The sequence below is a fragment of the Bubalus bubalis genome, chromosome 10 (genome assembly GCF_019923935.1).
Source record: "Bubalus bubalis isolate 160015118507 breed Murrah chromosome 10, NDDB_SH_1, whole genome shotgun sequence".
Lineage (NCBI taxonomy): Eukaryota > Metazoa > Chordata > Mammalia > Artiodactyla > Bovidae > Bubalus > Bubalus bubalis.
In genome coordinates, this window is record NC_059166.1 from 17,436,131 (window position 1) to 17,459,853 (window position 23,723).

The following is a 23,723-nucleotide window of genomic DNA, read 5'->3' on the forward strand; positions in this document are numbered from 1 at the left end:
CCCTCCCTCCACATTCTGGACAGTTCTCTCAGTAGCAAATCTTACACAATCGTATTGAAGAATATAGTATTTTTCTATTTTTCAATGATTCAGTGAACATTCTCAGTATATTCTTATCAGAGAATGTGATTTAAAAAATTAGGAAGAGGTACCTGAGTTGTATAGCTCTGTGTATTCTTGCTACCTCTTCTTAATATCTTCTGTTAGGTCCATACCATTTCTGTCCTTTATTGTGCCCAGCTTTGCATGAAATGTTCCCTTGGTATCTTGAATTTTTTTGAAGAGATCTCTAGTCTTTCCTATTCCATTGTTTTCCTCTACTTCTTTGCATTGATCATTGAGGAAGGCTATCTTATCTCTCCTTGCTATACTTTGGAACTCGGCATTCAGATGCTTATATCTTTCCTTTTCTCTGTTGCCTTTCGCTTCTCTTCTTTTCACAGCTATTTATAAGGCCTCCTCAGACAACCATTTGCCTTTTTGCACTTCTTTTTCTTGGGGACAGTCTTGATCACTGCCTCCTGTACAATGTCATGAACTTCCATCCATAGTTCTTCAGGTACTCTGTCTATCAGATCTAATCCCTTGAATCTATTTCTCACTTCTAGCCCCCGGTCTTATTTTTGCTGACTGTATAGAGCTTCTCCATCTTTGGCTGCAAAGAATATAATCAATCTCATTTCGGTGCTGACCATCTGGTGATGTCCATATGTAGAGTCTTCTTTTGTGTTGTTGGAAGAGGGTGTTTGCTATGACCAGCGCATTCTCTTGGCAAAACTCTATTAGCCTTTACCCTGCTTCAATCTGTACTCCGAGGCCAAATTTGCCTGTTATTCCAGGTATTTGACTTACTACTTTTGCATTCCAGTCCCCTTAATGAAAAGGACATCTTTTTGGGGTGTTAGTTCTAGAAGGTCTTGTAGGTCTTCATAGAACCATTTAACTTCAGCTTCGTCAGCGTTATTGGTTGGGGCACAGACTTGGATTACTGTGATATTGAATGGTTTGCTTTGCAAACGAACAGAGATCTTTCTGTCCTTTTTGAGACTGCATCCAAGTACTGCATTTCAGACTCTTTTGTTGACTATGATGGCTACTCCATTTCTTCTAAGATCCCGGATTCTTGCCCACAGGAGTAGATGGAATGGTCATCTGAGTTAAATCCATCCATTCCCATCCATTTTAGTTTGCTGATTCCTAAAATGTTGATGTTCACTCTTGCCATCTCCTGTCTGACCACTTCCAATTTGCCTTGATTCATGGACCTAACATTCCAGGTTCCTACTACTCTTTAAAGCATCAGACTTCACTTCCATTGCCAGTCACATCTACAACTGGGTGTTGTTTTTGCTTTGGCTCCGTCTCTTCATTCTTTCTGGAGTTATTTCTCCATTGATCTCCAGTAGCATGTTGGGCACTCCTGATCTGGGGAGTTCATCTTTAAGTGTCCTATATTTTTGCCTTTTCATACTGTTCATGGGGTTCTCAAGGCACAAATACTGACAAACTTGTATGTAGGTCAGGAAGCAACAGTTAGAACTGGACATGAAACAGCAGACTGGTTCCAAATAGGAAAAGGAGTACGTCAGGGCTGTAAATTGTCACCCTGGTTATTTAACTTATATATGCAGAGTACATCATAAGAAACGCTGGGCTGGATGAAGCACAAGCTGGAATCAAGATTGCTGGGAGAAGTATCAATAACCTCAGATATGCAGATGACACCAGCCTTATGGCAGAAAGCAAAGAAGAACTAAAGAGCCTCTTGATGAAAATGAAAGAGGAAAGTGAAAAAGTTGGCTTAAAGCTCAACATTCAGAAAATTAATATCATGGCATCAGGTTCCATCATTTCATGGCAAATAGATGGGGAAAGAGTGGAAACAGTGGCTGACTTTATTTTGAGGGGTTCCAAAATCACTGCAGGTAGTGGCTGCAGCCATGAAATTAAAAGATGCTTGCTCCTTGGAAGAAAAGCTATGACCAACCTAGACAGCATATTAAAAAGCAGAGATACTACTTTGCCAACAAAGGTCCGCCTAGTCAAGGCTGTGGTTTTTCCAGTAGTCATGTATGGATGTGAGAGTTGGACCATAAAGAAAGCTGAGCGCCGAAGAATTGATGCTTTTGAACTATGGTTTTGGAGAAGACTCTTGAGAGTCCCGTGGACTAAAAGGAGATCCAACCAGTCCATCCTAAAGGAGATCAGTCCTGAATATTCATTGGAAGGACTGATGCTGAAGCTGAAATTCCAATACTTTGGCCATCTGATGCAAAGAGCTGACTCCTTGGAAAAGACCCTGATGCTGGCAAAGACTGAAGGCAGGAGGAGAAGGGGATGATAGAGGATGAGATGGCTGGATGGCATCACCGACTCAATGGACAAGAGTTTGAGTAAACTCTGGGAGTTGGTGATGGACAGGGAGGCCTGGTGTGCTGCAGTCCATGGGGATGCAAAGAGTTTATATGACTGAGTGACTGAATTGAACTGAACTGAACCTGAGTTGTAGGAGAAAATACTGGCCCCTCACTGTTGCTGCTCCTTTTCAGATTTTCTTTAGTTTTTGACTCCATTTTTATTACCCTTCCTTCCTCTTTCATTTTCATTACACATCTGATATCAACAAATATGGACTACTGATTCACTCACCAAATATTCATTATAGGCCTTCCACTATTATTACTGTTATTCATATTGGTTGCTAACATTACTTGAGCACTCATTATGAATCAGTTATCCTATTAGCTGCTTTCCTGCATTATCACATTTAATTCTCTGTGAAGTTTTTTTTAAAGTTTCCATTGTACACTTGAGGAAAATGAAGGTCAGAGAAGTTAATTCAATTGCTGCGATTAACTGTCAAATATTGAATTCAAGTCTCTTTTACTCACAAAACATATGCTACTTGTTATTATTAAAAATTTTAAATTATTTCCCTTTAGCTTTACCTGAGGTATGATGGATAAATAAAAACTGTATATATTTAGGTTGGACAACATGATTCTTTTTAAAGGTTACAGTGGGAGGATTTAATATACTTATATGTTGTGAAATGATTACCACAAGTAACACATCCACTACTCCACACAGCCAATTTTTTCTTTCTTTCTTTTTTTTTTTTGCAGTAAGAATACTCAAGATCTGCTCTTGTAGCAAATTTCAAATATACAATACAGTACTATTAACTCAAAACATATGCTTTTAAATAATGTACCATAGAAAGAGCCAGACATATTTGGAGAATTCCAACTAGCTGAGGATGATTATGGCAAAGGGTATGAGAAGGAAGGATTAGGCAAGAGGTCATGCTGCAGAAGGCAGCAAGATTTTAGATCACAGATCTAGTATGCTCTCATTAAGATTTATCAGCTTTACTCTGAAGGGTATGGGTAACAACCATGGGGCTTTTAAGCAGGTAAATAAATATATGATAAAATCTGAATTTAAAAGGACATTTCTAGTAGAAGTGAGACAGACAGACTGGAAAGACCAAAACTGGGTTAGACTAAAGGTGGGAGACTAATTAAGTGTACAGGAATAGCTGACAGAGTGTGAACAAAATGGAGATGCTTGATATCAAATACAGATATTGAGCCTTTTCAAGTTTCATATAATTTAAAACTTTAAAAATTATTCAACAAGAGTAAATATGTCTGAGCCCCAATCACCTTTATCTCCATTTGAACAAGCTGAAACTTTTCTTGACAGAAAGATTTTCAGTTTAATCAAATGAGAAAGTACACTATCACGAAATATTTAGAATTATGTATTTCTAAAATTGTATGTACTAAGAAAAATCTAAAAATGTATTAGAGAGTGATATTAAATGGAAAACTAACAGAGTAAATTTAAAAAATATAAAAATAAACTTTTTTCTTTAGAATTGGGACTTCAGGCATTGTCTAGTCAAATCCCTCCATTTTACAGGTAAGAAAACTAAAGGACAAAAGAAGGCATATTACTTGTCAAATACGCTTAGGGTGCCATTTAGGATTAGATCCCAAGTTTCCTGATTCCTTATTTAATGATTTTCTCATTTTCATATGAAGTGGAAGACCTGGAATTTTTAAAAGTTCTCCTGGCAAAACTGGGTAAGGGAGGAGTCAAGCAAGCTCATCATATATGTGGACCATATATTAATGCTTTATATAAGATCTTACTTAATCCTCACATCTACTTTACAAAGCAGGTATTATCCATATGACAGATGGGAAACAGAGAGCCTAGAACTTGCTAAAGGCTAAATGACTATCAGACATCAAAGCTCATCTCTCCATCATACTGCACTAATGCCAAAGAAGATAAAAGTGTTTTCTTCCAATGTTTAAAAAAATACCAAGTTGTATTAATAAATTCAGAAATCATTAAACACTGACCTGTAACATGCACCTGGATACAACAACTTCAGGTACTTCAGGGAATTTTTGTCGCAGGTCATGCAAAACCTGAAAATCAATTTGGTGGCTTCCTTGGGCCATTCGTATATTGCCTGATCAGGACTATTTGTACAATAGGCAATTCTAGGCCTTAGTGGAAATAGTACTCATCTCTTCTGTCCAAGCATTTTCTGTGAAAGAAAGAAAGAAAAATTTTAATGAGAACTGTTATAGAATTAATATTATCATGGATTTAAAATTTCAATACAAAAGGGTATGTGCTTTAGTATCTAACATTTAGTATAAATTATAAAAATATTTAGTCTTATAATGCTTCCAGTATAGTTATACTGTCTTTTCAGTTTATAACTACTGATGGCAAACTTTAAAATTTTCTAATTCCTATGTGTTTGTGTATGCTTTATAATGGATGTGCCTAAAGGCATTCAAATAAGAAATTACTGTCAAGGTTGTTTTAAAAGGTAAGATATGAGTAACGTCACTGATTTTTTTCTTAATTATCAGAGGACAGCCTAAGGGAGTAATCTTATTTATTTTACTAAAATTTTTTAAACTTTGGATCCTAAAAAACTGTGGTTCTACAAATAGCTTTGCATGCTCTATCTAAAAATGATCTGTAAATCAAAATCATTGATTTACATTGATATCATTGATATTTTGTCTTAATTTTCAGATGTACTTAATCCTTAAATGTGTAATCAATTCATCTTCAGGGGCTTGGTAGCATTTTATTCCCTCTGTCTTTATTAAATCAGTATTTTAAAATACTAATGCTTGAGCCCCAACCCCAGAGCTTCTGATTTGATTGGTTGGGAGCAACATGAGCATATGGATTTTTAAAAGCCCCCCAAGAGAGTCTAATGTATGGTCCAAGTTGAGAAATACCAAATTTATTTATATCCCTAACATTCTTAACATAAACCATGTTTAATCTTAAAGCCTCTTTGGGATATAAATAGCATATAAATATATTAAACCTATATAACATATTAAAATATTTAAAATCATACTATTTGTACAATAATTAAAATACAATTAATTTTAGAATAAATTTAACAATAAGACGATCTCTTTAAAACAAATTTATCTGTAATATTTCTTTTCCATAAGCTTAAATACAAGTCTATAAACTCCATGAATACAGAAATTGGTCTTTTGTGTCCCTTATTGCACACCTAGCACTCTGTAGACAGTTTTCAGCGTAACGGTAGATATTAAAACACTTTTGAGTAAATTTAGTTATGACAGAACTCCTGAATCCTCAATAGAATAAAAGCTCATTTAGATATCATGTTTGGTAAAGACTTTCAAACTCTTTACCATCATTTGGTTAATTTTTCCCTACTTCTTTTGTCTGTGTGACTTCAGCTTAGTTACACCTCCTAGGTAAAAGCACTGCCAAACCAAATTATTTGCATTACAGATTTCCCAAATCTATTTCCAAAACACACACACATAATATTTTAGCACCCATTGTAATATTTCTACAAATGGGTTGTAAGAGAAAAGAGGATTACTGGAAATTAGTAAATGATATTTAATATAAGGGACAGTAAACATGCTATAGCATTGCTGATCTTGAGAAAGTCTCTCTGGACTTCACTCCAGCTATCAACTCATTTATCTGCCCATTCCCTTTTACAGGCTAAACTCCTTGAAAGGATGGTTTATACTTTGTCTTCATTTCCTCCCTCTTATCACTTTAAAATCTACCAAGTCAGGTTTTCATAGTTTTTCTCCACTGAAACTACTTATCAAAGTTGCCCAGGATCTTCAGATTGTTAAACTTAACGTCACTCCTCAGGCCTCATCTCACTAGATCTCTCTTCAGTTCATAAACCAGTCAACCACTCCCCATTCTTTAAACAATTTCTTCACTTGGCTTCTGAGATTTATACTCTTCTGGATTTCTACCCACCCACTGGCAGTTCCTTGTCAGTTTTCTTTGTCAGATCCTCCTCTGGACATCGAAACATCAGTGAGTTATGCAGTTCAGATCCAGGGTTTCTTTTCGATTACACCTATGCTCCTTGTCAAGGTAATCTCAACCAAACACACTACTTTAAACAAAGGCTTTGCAAATCTATATGTCCAACTCCAAGGGAGCTCTTTCTCCCTTGAGTTCCAGGCTACATGACCAGCTGCTTTCTTCACATCTATGTCTGGATATCTAAAATTCACTTCAAACTTAATATGTCCAAAATGGAACTCTTAATTTCCCCTACCCAGACCAAATCTTTCCCAGTCTCTTTCACCTCCATATATGGTACCATCAATCACTCAGTTGGTCCTTCTCACATGCCATATCTAATCTATCATCAAGTTTTGCTGGCTGTTATCTGCAAAAGAATTATTCTGAATCTGATCACATTTTCCCACCTCTATTACTGTTCTTATTCAAGCCATGATCACAGCTCACCTAGACTGCCACTGCCAAGGTCTCCTCCCTGCTTAACTCTTTGCTCCACCCCTACCTCTTACTCTAGGAACAGACTGATCCTTGTGAAAAGTAAATCAGAACAATCAATCATTTCCCCAGCGCAAAATCCTGTAACACAAGACCCCTGGCTAACTACCACCTGGGACTTCATCTCCTACCACTGTCTTTGTTCCCTCAGTTCCACACTGAGTTCCCTCACACTGGTTCTCTCTCAAAGAGAAGCTAACCTCATTTCTCCCTTGGGGCTTTTAGACTTGTGGACCCTTTTGCTTGGAACCCTTTCCCCTCAGATATTTGCATGGCTCTCTCACACTTCACTAAGATCTCTGATCAGACTGCTTCCTTGACCAATCTCTCTACCTAAAATATTGCCACACTTCTCTCCTCTCTCTCCCTATCACATCTTCATACCTTGCTTTTACTTCATAGCATTTTATCAATACTGACATATCTACCTATCTACCTACCTGCCTATCCTTAAAGTGTTAGCTCCACAGGATCAAGAACTTCAAAGTTTACAGTTGTATTCCCAGGACCTAGGTCCAAGATGTAACATTTGCTGGATGAAATAAAGGTTTTACTGTATGGTTTCTTCATGTATTTTGCTTCTAAAATGCATTTCAAGTAATCTAGATTTGGAAATTATCATTTGAAGGAGAGGCAAATAAATAAATCCTCAGTCTAAATTCAGGACAACCTTTCGTATTTAAAAGAGGATGAAAATAAATTTCAACTCATTCTATTATTAACACATACACAGAAATCTCTGAAGTTCTTTGAAAAAACTCTTATATGACTATCAAGTATACTAACAAGAAAATTGTTCAAATGCACAATTGTATTTCAGGGATTCCACTTCCTGAAATGGCAAAGTAGCTCCTACTCGACTGATGCTCTCATGAGTAACTTCTGTAACTAGACAAAACATAAAGAGCTTGAAAACAGAAACAGCAAAGTGGGAGTGGTGGTGCTGGGGGTTGGGAGGAGGAGAAGAGAGTCAGTAGTTGGAAGAAGTAGACAACATGGGGTGACTTTCCATTTTTTAAATGGTTTTTAGCCAAAGAGCACATCCCAGTTGTTTTTGCACAGCAAAAGCCCAAACAAGTAAATCTTCAGTCTAATTCGCTTAATGAACCAAAGGACAGATTTTGGCATGACCACAACAGCTGAAAACTTAGCGAGTAAATCACCAAAAGGAGAGAAACACCGAATTTTGTGTATAATATCTACATATATCTCTGGTTCCCAAACTATACAGACTTGAGATTCCAAGCAATCAGGCTAAAGTTAAAGTAACAGAAGTGAGGTTTCAGTTTGTAGTTTAAGTTCAGCCAAGTTAACTGCCTACTAAAACTAACAAGCAAGCATGCAAACCACTAACCAAACATCAACATATTCTAAAGGAACACAATAGACTTCAGTCTCTAAAATGTGTCATTCATAACACCCAAGTTATAATCTAAAATTATTACACATAAGAAACAGGAAAAACTGACCCATTGTCAAGAGAAAGGCAACTGAGGGAGACCAAGCCCAAGATGACCCAGATGCTAGAATTAGCACGTAAGGATTTTAAAGCAGCTATTTTAACTATGTTCAAGAATGCAAAGGCCAATATGCTTGGATTTCTCAGTCAAGGAAAAAAAAAAAAAAAACTATAAAAGAAATGCAAATTCAAGAAGTGAAAAATAAAATGTCTGAAATAAAATTCACTGGCTAGGTTTAATCACAAATTGGAAATGACAAGAGTCAATGAACTTGAAGACACAGCAATAGAAATCATTAGAACCTGAAGGATAGAGGAAAAAAAATGACCGAGGCAGGGAAATGAACCTACCTCAGGGACCTGTGAGAAAGAATCAGTGACTCTTAACATACCTGTAACTGGAATTCCAGAAGGAAAGGGGACAGAGAATGGGATAGAAAAAAGTATTTAATGAAACAGTGTCTAAAAATTTCCCCAAGTTAATAAAAGATCTAAATTTACACATCAAGAACTTGACTGGCTCCCTGCCCATCTTGGAAGTTGTTCTTGGTTGGGAGCCATCTCACACCTAAAGCAGGAAGATGGTGGTCACAAGGAAAGACAACAAAGTTGCCTAAATCACTCAACTCTAGACTCTGTATCAACCCAAGATTCCAACTCCTTATGAAAAGTGGCAAGCACATGTTGGGGTTCATGCAGGCCCTGAAAATGGTAAGATGAGGCAATGTGACACTGGTCATCCTCATCAACAACTGCCCAGGTTGAAGAAACCTGAAACAGAATTACGCCATGTCGGCCAAAACTGGTATCCATCTGCAGTGGCAATAATGTTGACTTGGGCACAGGGTATGGGAAATACCAGAATACGAACCATGGCTATCACTGATCCAGCTGATTTGGTATCTTTAGAAGCATGCCAAAACAGATTAGTGAAAAGTCAACCATGGAAAAATTTTCTATAATAAAACTGGTCAGAGTCTGCTTTAAACACAACAAATAAGCAAAAAGATCTTGATCAAGAAGATCAGCAAGTCTTAAACAGACAAAGCCAGAGAAATCACACATAGGCATAAGAGTCAGTGATATGAAACCAAAGAAAAAGAAAATCCTGAAAGCAGTCAAAGAAATAAAATAAGGGACAACAACAATTTAAATGAAGGCTGACTTCTCATCAAAAACAGTGAAGGCCAGAAGATACTGAAAAGACAAAATTCAAGTGCTGAAAGGCAAAAGAAACAATTAACCCATATTCTGCATCCACCAAAAGTAAACTTTAAGAACAAAGCAAGATAACTATTTTTAAATGTAGCCTTGTGGGTGAGTGAATAAGCTTTATAACTAAACACACTATTGAAACAAACAGGTATTTATTTAATTTTGAAAGGAAAACCAAGAAATACCTTACAATTTAATCTGGAAAATTATTTCTAATAATAAACAGAAATGCATTTTCTATGGTTAAGATGCAAAATGACTGCTCTTCTGAGAAAAGAATAAAGAAATCATGCTTTACAGGAATGCTTCTAACAATGGAGCAAACTTTTAGCACCTAACCTGCTGCCAGCTCAAATAATCTGGGAGGAATAAGTTCTTAATGATTTTAAATAGTAGCAGAGTATATGTGCTGCTGTGTGCTGTGCTCAGTCGCTAAATTGTGTCTGACTCTGCAACCGCATGGACTGTAGCCTACCAGGCTCCCTTGTCCATGGAATTTTCCAGGCAAGAATACTGGAGAGGATTACCATTTCCTCCTATCTTCCTGACCCAGGGATTGAACCTAGGCAAGAATACTGGCGAGGATTACCATTTCCTCCTATCTTCCTGACCCAGGGATTGAACCCGTGTCTCCTGCATTGGCAGGAGGATTCTTTACCACTGAGGCACCTGGGAAGCCCAGCAGAGTATATACAGCACTACAAACCCAACCGTAAGTATACTGGAAAGATTTAAAAAATGTGCCATGTTATCTCCTTTCTTAAGAGTATGTAAGCAACTTATTTCTAACCTCTATTATGACCGTGCAGAGTACTAAGTATCAGTTAATGGCTCAGACTGCATGTTATGATAATTATCAAGTCTTCATTTTCACTACCATTTACTATGGCGAATTTTTCCAGGACTGTAAGAGTAGTATAACACGTGTAACTGTTAACTGTACTCCCAAGAAGGGACCATAGCCTCCAGATCAAAAAACAACAACAAGAAAAGCAACAGGACTTACAGGTCTGAACAAAATTTGAGCATTTATAAGGTACCTGGATATTTAAAATTGGACTATCATCATCCATTCACAATCCACGAATTTAAGGAGTGTTTAGTATGCAGCAGAACCATGCTGGAGATACAAGTATTAGAGTCCATACCCTTGCTCTCCAGGTCACAGAAATTCCTGGATTAAAGACACATCAAAAGAAGCTAATAATTTAGATAACTACTTTAACTTGCCCACTATTTCATCTTTTGTCTGCCTTCTGCTACCAGATCTGCTGACTGCTATCTCAGTCCGTCTCATTGCTGACACAGTAACGTTTTTCATCCCTTTCACATCATTCAAAAACAGACTACAAGGGAGTATATTAGGAAAAACTAGAGATAGGAGCAGCAAGAAAAAGGTAGGAGCCAAATCATGCAGTGCCTTTATAGGCCATTAAAATTTGGAGGTTTTATTCTCAGGGTAATGAGAAGAAACTGAAAGATTTAAGCTCAGAGGCAGGAAAGGTGACATGATCAAGAAATCATGTATGTGTGAAGAATGGCTACAGTATGGAGAAAATGGCAAAAGATGAGAAGACCAGTTAGAAAAATGCTTTAGTCTAGCTAAGAAGGCAGGAAGAGAAGGGGACAACAGAGGATGAAATGGTTGGATGGCATCACTAACTCAATGGACATGAGTTTGAGTAAGCTCCGGGAGTTGGTGATGGACAGGGAGGGAGTCCTGGCATGCTGCAGTCCATGGGTCGCAAAGTTGGACACGACTGAGTGACTGAACTGAACTAGCTAAGAAACAGTTAATACTTTGTAATTGTAGAGACAGCAATGGACACTGAGTAGAAGGAAAAACTGAGGGTATAATTAGAAAGTAAAATTTAATAGAACTTGGGTTAGATATTGGTGTAAAGAAGGAGGTTGTAAAGGTTGCTTTCTTATTTGTTCAGATGGTTGGTCCCATCTATAAACTAAGGAACAAGCTAGAAAAGGTCCAAGAAAACAAAACAAAGTTTAGTTTTGAACATACTGAGTCTAGGGTACCTTTACAACCTCAAAACAGTGATATCACAGAGGGAGCTGGGATATATGGACCTGGAGCTCAGAGTTCTGGGCTGCAGATAAACATCTGAGAGGCATCCTTGGTGCTGGCATTAATTAACCAGTGTAGACGAGACAATCCTACCATATAATTTAAGAATACACAAAGAAAAATATTCTTGGTTATACTTTATATGAAAATTACATAGTCATTATTAATTTTTCCCTAAAAGGCCAATGTTCCTTCCAGCCCAAATACTAAACACAAAAATTGATTTTAAGATATCTTAATTTTTTGACCTACCCTATAATGAAAAATTTAAATAAAAATTTAAAGAAGAACATACATACATGGTTTTTAAAAGCCAAACAGTATTACAAAGTTTATTGGGGAAACCAGCAGTTTCCTTGCCTCATGCCTCTCCACTTTTATCCTATTCCATATTCCAGTGTCAACACTAAGCTGTTTCTTCACAGTCCTATACAAGATGATTTATAGGACTACTTCTTGATTTTTTTCAATTTTACACATTTTCTATGGATTTCCTACTATGGAAAATGAAGAGTTAGCTTTGTAACTTAGTTCTCATGGCATAATATAACCATCCTTCTCTACTCCTATGTCCATCTGCCCAATTACTTATTTCACAGTTTTTGCTTAAATCCATATTCAATATTTATATTACTTTCCCCTGTAAATACTATCAGCCTAGCCAGTTAATAGATTATGAGGGGTGGACTATATACCAAGGTCCTTTCCAAACTGGTCTTTTGGGAAGCAAAGTGTGTGTGTTGCTAATGAAAGAGCGATAGAATATTAATCACGTATGACTAAAAGCTGGCTTTACATCAAGTCCAATAAAGCAGTAAAGCTCTTGCAATTCTAACCCTAGGGGAAACGAGGAGATGTGAGGGTGGAGGGGATGGGGTAAACATTACTATTCCACCATTTAAGTTACAGATTTAGATGAGATGTGTTAGTTTTTAGCAAACCTTGATAAAAGATTAAAAAATAAACAAAACTCCCAAATGATGACTATACAGATATGTAAAAGATTCTAGTCACCTGCTCCTGACCAGGAGGTACCATACAAAGTAAATGACAGAGCAAAGCTAAATTCCCAGAGATCCAACTTTTAAAAAAGGAGTAACTGGTAATATATCTTATATAAACTACTTAGATATACATAATTTAAAACTGACAGTCAAAGTGTTGCCCCTTAGGGTCAAAGTCTTATTAATGAATAAATTAAATGTTACTCTCAGTTCAGTTCAGTCCCTCAGTCGTGTCCAACTCTTTGTGACACCATGAACTGCAGCAGGCCAGGCCTCCCTGTCCATCACCAACTCCTGGAGTCTACCCAAACCCATGTCCATCGAGTCAGTGATGCCATCCAACCATCTCATCCTCTGTCATCTCCTTCTCCTGCCCTCAATCTTTCCCAGCATCAGGGTCTTCTAATGAGTCAACTCTTCACATCAGGTGGCCCAAGTAAGGGAATTTCAGCTTCAACATCAGTCCTTCCAATGAACACCCAGGACTGATTTCCTTTAGGATGGACTGGTTGGATCTCCTGAGAGTCCAAGGGACTCTCAAGAGTCTTCTCCAACACCACAGTTCAAAAGCATCAATTCTTCTGCACTCAGCTTCCTTCACAGTCCAACTCTCACATCCATACATGACTACTGGAAAAACCATAGCCTTGACTAGACGGACCTTTGTTGGCAAAGTAATGTCTCTGCTTTTTAATATGCTGTGTAAGTTGGTCATACCTTTCCTTCCAAGGAGTAAGCGTCTTTTAATTTCATGGCCGCAATCACCATCTGCAATTATTTTGGAGCCCCCCAAAATAAAGTCTGACACTGTTTCCCCATCTATTTGCCATGAAGTGATGGGACCGGATGCCATCTTAGTTTTCTGAATGTTGAGCTCTAAGCCAACTTTTTCACTCTCCTCTTTCATCAAGAGGCTCTTTAGTTCTTCTTCACTCCTTGCCATAAGGGTGGTGTCATCTGTGTATCTGAGGTTATTGATACATCTCCCGGCAATCTTGATTCCAGCTTGTGCTTCCTCCAGCCCAGTGTTTCTCATGATGTACTCTGCATATAAGTTAAATAAGCAGGATGACAATATACAGCCTTGACGTAATCCTTTCCTGGTTTGGAACCAGTCTGTTGTTCCATGTCCAGTTCTAACTGTTGCTTCCTGACCTGCATATAGGTTTCTCAAGAGGCAGGTCAAGTGGTCTGGTATTCCCATCTCTTTCAGAATTTTCCACAGTTTATTGTGATCCACACAGTCAAAGGCTTTAGCATAGTCAATAAAGCAGAAATAGATATTTTTCTGGAACTCTCTTGCTTTTTCGACGATCCAGTGGATGTTGGCAATTTGATCTCTGGTTCCTCTGCCTTTTCTAAAACCAGCTTGAACATCTGGAAGTTCACGGTTCACATACTGCTGAAGCCCAGCTTGGAGAATTTACTAGCATGTGAGATGAGTGCAATTGTGTGGCAGTTTGAGCATTCTTTGGCATTGCCTTTCTTTGGGATTGGAATGAAAACTGACCTTTTCCAGTCCTGTGGCCACTGCTGAGTTTCCCAAATTTGGTGGCATATTGAGTGCAGCACTTTCACAGCATCATCTTTCAGGGTTTGAAATAGTGCAACTGGAATTCCATCTCCTCCACTAGCTTTGTTCATAGTGATGCTTCCTAAGGCCCACTCGACTTCACATTCCAGGATGTCTGGCTCTAAGTTGGAGATGACACCATAGTGATTATCTGGGTTGTGAAGATATTTTTTGTGTAGTTCTTCTGTGTATTCTTGCCACCTCTTCTTAATATCTTCTACTTCTGTTAGGTCCATATCATTTCTGTCGTTTATTGAGCCCATCTTTGCATGAAATGTTCCCTTTGTATCTCTAATTTTCTTGAAGCGATCTCTAGTCTTTCCCATTCTATTATTTTCCTCTATTTCTTTGCACTGATCGCTGAGAAAGGCTTTCTTCTCTCTCCTTGCTATTTTTTGGAACTCAGCTTTCAAATGGGTATATCTTTCCTTCTCTCCTTTGGTTTTCACTTCCCTTCTTTTCACAGCTATTTGTAAGGCCTCCCCAGAAAGCCATTTTGCTTTTTTGCATTTCTTTTTCTTGGGAATGGTCTTGATTTGTCTCCTGTACAATGTCAAGAACCTCCGTCCATAGTTCATCAGGCACTCTATCAGATCTAGTCCCTTAAATCTATTTCTCACTTCTACTGTATAGTCGTAAGGGATTTGATTTAGGTCATACCTGAATGGTCTAGTGGTTTTCTCCACTTTCTTCAATTTCAGTCTGTATTTGGCAATAAGGAGTTCATGATCTGAGCCACAGTCAGCTCCCGGTCTAGTTTTTGCTGACTGTATAGAGCTTCTCCATTTTTGGCTGCAAAGAATATAATCAATCTGATTTCGGTGTCAACCATCTGGTGATGTCCCTGTGTAGAGTCTTCTCTTGTGTTGTTGGAAGAGGGTTACTCTCAGGTAAGCTTAAAACTTTCCTAAGCAGCAGAATTTCAAGAAATAATATTCTGTTTTAACTATTTGTTTCTAAAATTTTCTGGTGAAAGAACATGTTAATAGCTAAAAACATAAGTAACACTGCTAAATATTTCGCCCACAATTCTATATCAGTAGGGGTTGTCTCATTTAGTAAGATGAGACAATTAAATGGTTGGTTAAGTATAAACTCTGGTTCCATAACTTCACGGCAAATATATGGGGAAACATGGAAACAGTGACAGACTTTATTTTTTTTTGGCTCCAAAATAACTGTAGATGGTGACTGCAGCCATGAAATTAAAAGACGCTTGCTCCTTGGAAGAAAATTTATGACCAACCTAGACAGCATATTAAAAAGCAAAGACATTACTTTGCTAACAAAGCCTTTGAGGCCTTCCTTTCCCATGTATATGGGACAATCATTTGTCTTAATTGGATAACTCAGACAAAGCTACCTGAAAACCAAATATTAGGTTCAAAATAAGTGCCAGGTAAGTGGTATAAACTGTGCTATAGGTGTTCACAGTGCTCTCAGGCCTGAGGGAGGAGGTGGAAGGGCCTTAAATCATCATAGGTTGAAGTATGAAGCAAGGCAATCCAATAAATACTAGGCAGGTTCTGGAGACAATGAGTCAGTCACCTGTTTGGCTAGGAGGAGGAGGGACAGGAGGAAAGAGGATTAAGAAGAAAGAGTTTCGGGTGGGGAGTATCTACAAGAGAAGATGAGAAAGGTTGATGAAGGCTGTAAGTGTACAGTGGCTTTTATTATAGACGGTCTTGAGACACACGAATGGTTTAGCCTATCATTATGTAAATAGATATATGTATTTCAATCTTTGCCCTGTTTGTACATGGTTGAGTTTTACCAGGACAAATTTACTACTATAACAAAGAAAAATATAGCTTATGTTGAATATCATGAAAGAACAGGACAAAATATATAAAACTAAAATTCACTTCTCAATTGCACTGGGATTCTCCTTTAGCTTAACAGACAATACGGTAAGAGGTTGTTACATTTTAACATATATACTATCCTAAAATTTAACTCTGATTTCCATAGTGACCTCCAGAGATACTAATTTTTTTCTATAAACAATGGAATCTTGGCTTGGACAGACCCCTAGAAAATTATGTTATAAACATATATAATTTAGGGAGTTAGAGAAAAGTCTTGATGCCCAGTAGACTCTTTTTTTTTTAACCAGAGGTCCATTCATCTATCCAATTTTACCTCTTAAAACCAACCTGTGACAATAAACAGAAACTTTTACACAAGTAATATTGGTTTCAAAGTGGAGAGACTATCTTGTTCACTGCTGTATCTTAAATATTTAGAAAGTAGAAGGCAAGTAGTGGATGCTCAGTAAGTATCTGTTGTAATACATCTCTAAATAAAGATCAGAATACATCTAGATTAAAGACTACTATAAAAAGTGGTAGCTATCCCTCCAAACTACAGTGTTTGTCTTACCCTTGGCTATATATGAGTGCTGCTATAACAGTTGTTTTGAAAGTGCATCAATGCAATTGATATATTAGGCAACAATTTGAGCACTAAATGAATTCTGCTGTGAATTCATCCGTCAGAAACACTAGGTGAATGCAAAAAACCACACTCAGCTGAAACAAGCTGCCTATGAACACTCAAAATGTAAACATGAACACACCTCAAACATCTGCCAGCAACTTCAGCTTACTGCAGCTTCGAGGAATCAGTCACACCCATCCACAACTTGTGTTCAACTTTCTTTCCGATTTCAAAAAATCATTCTTCACTTCACAATAACAAGCTTCCACAACTATGTGAAAGTTCCTTCTATAAGGCAAACTTTAGGACTGTTTAAAAGCAAAGTATAGTATTTATTTGTATAAATATTATATAAGTACTTACACATATTTCTTAGCCATGTGACATGTGTAAAATTACAATATCATGCTTTTTAAGGTTTCTACTTTTTAAAATGTTCACTGATGACATTCTGAGTGTTGTACCCCAATTCCATTTTTCTTGTTAAGTCCTGTGGGGTTCCATTTTTTAGTTTTTGACTATAGTGGTGCTTTTTAGGGACACACAACCTCAACAACCATTACTAAATTTCCCAGGATGTCTAATGGGAAGGAAGAGTGTTTCAACTTATGTACTTGGTTGTCAATATGACGTTAACAGTTTTTTATTACTAAGTTTAACTTGTGTCTCTTCTGTGGACTGGCTGATGACTGTGCAGTGAGTTAGCTGCTAATTTTTTTTTGAAGTTAAAGCAAGTTTTGAAACTTTTTGGCCTTAATAAGGATTTCAGAAGTAAACTGAAAAAAAAAAAAAAAGTATTATCTTTCTAATTATATACACTATTTTAAGTACCTCTTTCATTACTGATGACATAACTATTTCATCAAATGTCAGTGAAAGTGAAGTCGCTCGACCCCATGGACTGTAGCCCACCAGGCTCCCCCATCCATGGGATTCTCCAGGCAAGAGTACTGGAGTGGGGTGCCATTTCCTTCTCCAGGGGATCTTCCTGACCCAGGGATCAAACCCGGGTCTCCTGCATTCCAGGCAGACGCTTTAACCTCTGAGCCACCAGGGATATAATAGTTGATGCTTCACATTTAATTAATTTTAAAATAATCTACAAATGTAATTGAATGAAAATTTCAAAATTACTTTTAACAGCAAATTATTAGAATTGTATTTCTTGGAACATGATGTTACATCTTTATTAAAGCAAACTTGCTGCTCTCCAAAGTCTATAATATCAAATTATTTTCCTAAGAGTTAAAATGTAAGAATTACAGCTATGGCATTTAAAAATCTAAAATTCAAATACTATCATCATTTATGATAAAAAAGAATATAATCCATCTTTAGCATAAACTTTAGCATAGAACAGCTGTAGTCTTGAATCACTTTACATAGATATTTGCAAAAATAAAATAATAGAAACACACCAAATTAAGTCACCTAAATGCTACTGACTTGAATTACTTATCATGTTCAGATTTAGTGTTACTTAAAAGCTTAAAGGGAACAAAGGATTATGTCACCAGGAAATGTATTTCTCAACTTTATAAGCCTATAGTAATTTATTTTCTATAGAAAAACAATAAATATTAATAGTGTAATTTTATACATGTCAAATGGCTAAGAAGTAACATAATGGCCCACTCTATCTCCTCTTAAAAAAAAATTCCCAATTTACTCATTAATACACTGCCTCAAGTCCATGAATACTGACCATTTCTTATGGTTAAAAGGTTTAGCAGTTATAAGTTCCTCTAAAAGGAATGTGCAAGTCAGCCACACTTGGCAATTTATGTACTGTGGTTTTGTGGTGAGTGCTACCATTTTCTAAGGATCAAGAAAAGTGCAATAAATCTAAGGCAGAATGGTTATAATTCATCAAAACATATTATATAACTACCTTGTGTGTATTTTCCAATTCATACTTCATTATTATTTTCCAATACATTAGGGCTTTAAGATGGAAACAAAGTTACTTCTGAGTGTGCCCCTTTTAATGTAATTTTTGGATAATCCATCTCCTGTATAAATATCTTTAAAAGAAAGCACAATATAAATAAATGATATGATAATGAACTCCTATTTATAAGTAAAGGGGAAAAAAGAGCAGAAAAGAAAATGAAAGCACTTGAAAGAACCAGTTTTCATCTTACATCCACCATAAACATTTGGAATGGACTAAGTAAGACTCAATGACATGTGAAAATTACAATAACTTGGCTATAATATTAATCTAAATTGACATTTTAAGATGAAGATTTAGAGAAAGTTAGAAGAAATTTCACCAACTGATTCCCATGCAGTTTCAGCCCCTTACTTGACCCGTTTCTTCTGTTCATCTCATCGAATTTAACATAATCTTGTTAAGTATGTGCCAGTGTTTCAAATCTAACACTATGGAACTGTTAAAAAGTCAGTTGTTAATCTTGTTATAGTTATGGGGGATGAATTTTATATTAGATGGTCAAGAATAATTTCAAAACTGTACAGAAACTTCTATCTCAACATATTTATTATATATAAAGCTATTTCACAATTCTCCAATTATAGATACACTTAGAGAAAATTTAATATCATATAATTGAATAAAGAACCAAAAATCTCATTATGTAATACTTATCCATAAATCTAGAATGACTTTCATAACAATATAAACTATGAACATATAGGAAAGTGATCATCTACTCAACATTTTGATTTATGACACATTTTCTAATGCATTATTGTTATATATTTTCATATATACTATACACATTGCTTATGCAAACATTTGTTGCAAGTCTACTACTCACTCTCTACTATAGTGGGTGCTGAAAATATTAAAATTAATAAAAGCACACTTTTCAACACTCAAGAAATTTACCTTTTAGTAGAGGAAGACAAATACATCAACAAGTAAACATAATAACTGAACTGTAACTGAGCTGTGTTGCAGTGCACAGTGGAACACAGGAGGGGCCAATCAATTCTGAGGGAAGTGGAGAGTTTAAGGGTAGGATTAATTAGAGAGGGCAACACCTAAGCTCGGTCTTAAAAGATAAAAATGTGTTTACCAGGTGGGCAGGCAAGAGGGGAAGAAAATTTCAAACATAAGTAGCTGTCTGGGAAAAGACTTGAATCAGACAGCATGGCAAGTTTGGGTAACCACAAGTAGCTGGTTCATGTTGAAGGGCAGGGAGTGAGAGGAACAGGGATAAAGTGGGATACAGGATGAAGCTGAAGAAGTAGGGTAGGCATGGGCATATCATAGATGATCTTAATTGCTTTCCCCTGCCCCATATGTGCTGAATCCCACAAGTGAGCAAGAACAACACGCCTCTCACTTTCCAGATCCACCTAATTTATCTCTGAAGTTCCAAGCCCTGCCTGATTCTGTGACATTCCACACAGTCCCAGAGGCGGGCACGCAGTCGTTCAGTAACACTCACTGTGCGGCACTGAGAGGTATAAAAGCAGCAGTGGAGATCAGGACGCAGTAGTGCCTAAAACTCAGGAACTGAGGAGAGGCAGGAGAAATTTCACAAAGAACGCAGTACTTGGACTTCGTCATTACAGATAAATCATAAAGAGTCTTGCAGGATATCACTGACAACTGTTTGTGTTAGGGAAAAGACCATGAAAGAACAGGATAAATTTGAAGAATTATAGCTGTACTGCAGAAGGGAAGTGAGATTAAGGCTAAAAAGGTGGAAAGTTTTCAATGAAAAATGCACAGATTCCAGATTATGTATAAGATCTAAGAAAATTCTACTGGCCTGGAATTTTCATAAATACAATCTACTTTTTGGTTCACCTTAATGTCTGTGATTCATTCCACAAACACTGCCCACTGTAAGCCAGGTAACGTGCTCTAAATATGCAAAGATGAATAAAATATAGTTCCTGCTTTTGAGAAAATCATAAACTAGTAGAATTCAGATTTATATGAGACTTCTTAGAGCATTTATCTCACTTCATCATCCCCACACGTGAAGCAGAGAAGACAAATGTTACTCCACTTTTTTTTTCTTTTTAACTGAAGAGAATAATGGAAAGACGTATTAAGAAGTGTATTTACAATTCCAACTAAGTCAGCAGCAGAGTTGTTTTCCAGGCCAGTTCCCAACTGTGGTGTCACTATCCAGTGCTAGCACCATCAGCTGTGAATGGAAATTTGTTGCTGATCATGAAGTACCAGAGCTCCATCTATAACAATATAAAGTATCCAACCTACGGAGAGGCATATGTGTTTAAAGAGGAGTGTGTAAGAATGTCAGTTTAGTTCAGTCACTCCATCGTGTCCGACTCTTTGCGACTCCATGGACGTAAGAATGTCACTTCAGTGTATATCACTAAAAGAACAATCTGAATAACCGTTTAGGAATGAAGGAGTAAATCAATGTACAGCAATTTTCTTTTTAAGTTGAGTAAGATATAGCCAAATAATTATATGCAAAGGCCTATTAAGACATTACTGGATTAAAAAAGATGCAAAACTCATTTTTAATGATGCCCTTGTGTTAAAAAAAAAAAAAAGACACCAAAAAAGTCTGAAACAGATATTTTTATATGAATGCACAGGTAATGCTCTGAAAGGATACACACTAATTATTTTGGAGACCTGGCTGGGGAAAGGAACACATAGACAGAAAGTGGTCCAAGGAGATATAGTCATGTTATATAGTCTCTGTTATGTTTTAATTTTTTATAAGAATATATATTCATGTATTTTTGTATAATTAAGCACAAACAATGGAGATTAGAGCAGAATATTTTCCTTATAAAAGTATTTCCTATATATTTTCTATGTATTTCCCCATAACACTACTTGTATTCTGATATGGGGGGTCAGAGAGTAGGAGCAGCATAGAATTATTTCAAAGTACCAGAACTGAGCCAATTCAATGTATTTTCAAATAACCCTATGCCTATGCTATCAATGCTGAAATTGTTACTAATATACTTAATAACTGTAACAATGCTCAATCATCAGGAGTCTTGACAGATGGGATTTAAAAGTTCACACATAAAGGTGGACAAGGGCACTTTCCTCTGAGCTTACAGCATGATCACTTTGGTGAGTCAAAGTGATCGTGTAAGTGATCATGTAAGGATCGGGTTCTGTGCTGAACAATGTTAACCTCTATTATTTCAGTTCTCACAACATTCCTGTAAGGAAAGTGAGAAATTACAGGTAAAATTCTTCACACATGATGCTTAATCAAATAAGAGTAAGTGCTGGCCTTCATAGGTATTGCTACTGCCTAATCTCTAACTTTTTTAAGTTTCATCCCTCACTCTTGCAGTCAGCTTTTCAAAAGACTCACTGACTTAAGTGCGAGAATGCTAAGAAATGAATCTGCAATGGATTCTCATGACCTACTGAACTAAATCCAAACTCCTTCATCACACATTTGAAAGCACGTGTGGCATAGCTCCACTATCCACCATATCCTTCTATACCCTACTATTCTGCAGGCATACTGGGCTGTTTACAATTTTTAGAACACATTATATACTTTGACTTCTACAACTTAGGAATACTCTTGTCTTTCTTGCTAAGGATTTCTATCTCCTCTTCAAGGCTCAGTAGAAATATTACTTTCTCTACAGTTTTTTCCACCTCTATTATAATACTTTTTTATGGTATTACTTGTCCATAAACCCACTGAAAATAAGGTTAATTTATTTTTACATCCCTAGTGCACCTAATAAAGTGTTTTATATACACTTTACATTCAATGATGTAGAAAACTTTCACCATTACTCATAGCCCCAGTGATAACTAGTAAGACTTCAAATTCAGAAGCAATTCTCTCTTATCTCCCCTTCAATTCATCTACCAGTGGTAACGACCCTAGTAACTCAGGTAGTAGCTCTCTTTCATGCCCTAATTCAGCACTCAGTGAGATATAATTATTTCAAAGCTAAACAAATAAAGTGGCACAGAATCAGTGACCTAACATTGACAAGACTGGCTGACATTAAATTCATTATATGCATGAACACTGGAGGAAGGCATACAAAGCATAAGCTAGGATATCAGAATCATCTTTTAAAATCACAAGTGGGATATAAAATTCCTTTGTTCAACTTTGGGTAATCTCTAACCTATCTGAACTGAACTTTAAAATCAAAAGATATGTATGGTCATCTATCCTTTAGCAAATAAAGTCATCTTTTATGGATTAACTGTTTCTAAGTCTATACGAATTAATAAAAGTGATAAATATCCTTAAAAGCTAACTTAGCCCTCACAAGTAGTTCTTTCTCAGTTAAAATCTACCTTAATTTTTAGTTTTGCGGTTACCTTCCACAACAACTCCAGCTACTGATGACTTTCTCGCCTGGTTTCTTTTGGGCAATCAAGTAAAAATATAGCAAATACTAGTTATATACTTACATTTAAAACAGAATTAAATTCTTCAGGTAAAACTATTACATAATACATTACCTGATTCTATCCAGGAATTTTCTTTCAATTTCCCCACTCCCACCCCACCCGCATTTTTGAAGACCATATTAACTCTTTATATGAAGGCACTCACAGTGTAGATTAGTTGACCTCAAGACAGGGAACTGTTTCATTTATTTAATTCTCTAAATTACTTGTACTGTATGTGAACCTCTTAAAGGAAGACAGTTTGGTTGTTTCTGTACTTCTCAATGAAGACCAGAGTACTTTTTGTACATTTTTACAGGGCTTAACTCAATAGCATTTCCAATTAATTTTTCTTTAATTGTTTTTCCATTAGTTTGCTGTTACAAACAAGTTAAATTAGAAATAGTCAGGCAAAAGGTATGTTAAAGTCAATACTAGTTGCATGTCACCCAGTGGTTAGGGATGTTACTAAACTGTGAGCAAGATGACCAAAGTTTTGAAAGTAAAGTTTTGCTTATTATAGATTTCATAGTAAGGCAGTTACATGGCTAAGCTTGACTGGTGCCATGGACTTTAGCATACCTGGAAATAGAAAAATTCAAATGGTAGCTGTTCTTGATTGGCCCATTGCCATTTTTGCAGCTTACAAATTTTTAATTAAGTAACTGCAGTGAGCTCATCTCTACTGGATACTTCTTTTCCAGGGCAGGTCCAGGAACTGGGTCTGGAGCCTT

At 36.6% G+C, this 23,723-nt stretch overlaps 1 protein-coding gene across 3 annotated transcripts in view; it reads right to left on the reverse strand.

Annotated features, from left to right (window-relative positions):
- TAB2 (TGF-beta activated kinase 1 (MAP3K7) binding protein 2) overlaps positions 1-23,723 on the reverse strand; it is an 84,502-nt gene that overhangs the window by 36,348 nt on the left and 24,431 nt on the right. For 2 of the 3 annotated variants that reach the window (XM_025294417.3, XM_025294420.3), the window contains exons 2-3: positions 23,572-23,720; positions 4,377-4,567 (exon numbers count right to left, since the gene is read on the reverse strand). In XM_025294417.3, the coding sequence (XP_025150202.1) occupies positions 4,377-4,478 (102 nt within the window). In that variant the 5' untranslated portion in view covers positions 4,479-4,567; positions 23,572-23,720. The remainder of the gene's footprint in view (positions 1-4,376; positions 4,568-23,571; positions 23,721-23,723) is intronic. The other variant, XM_044924118.2, reaches the window with a different exon arrangement.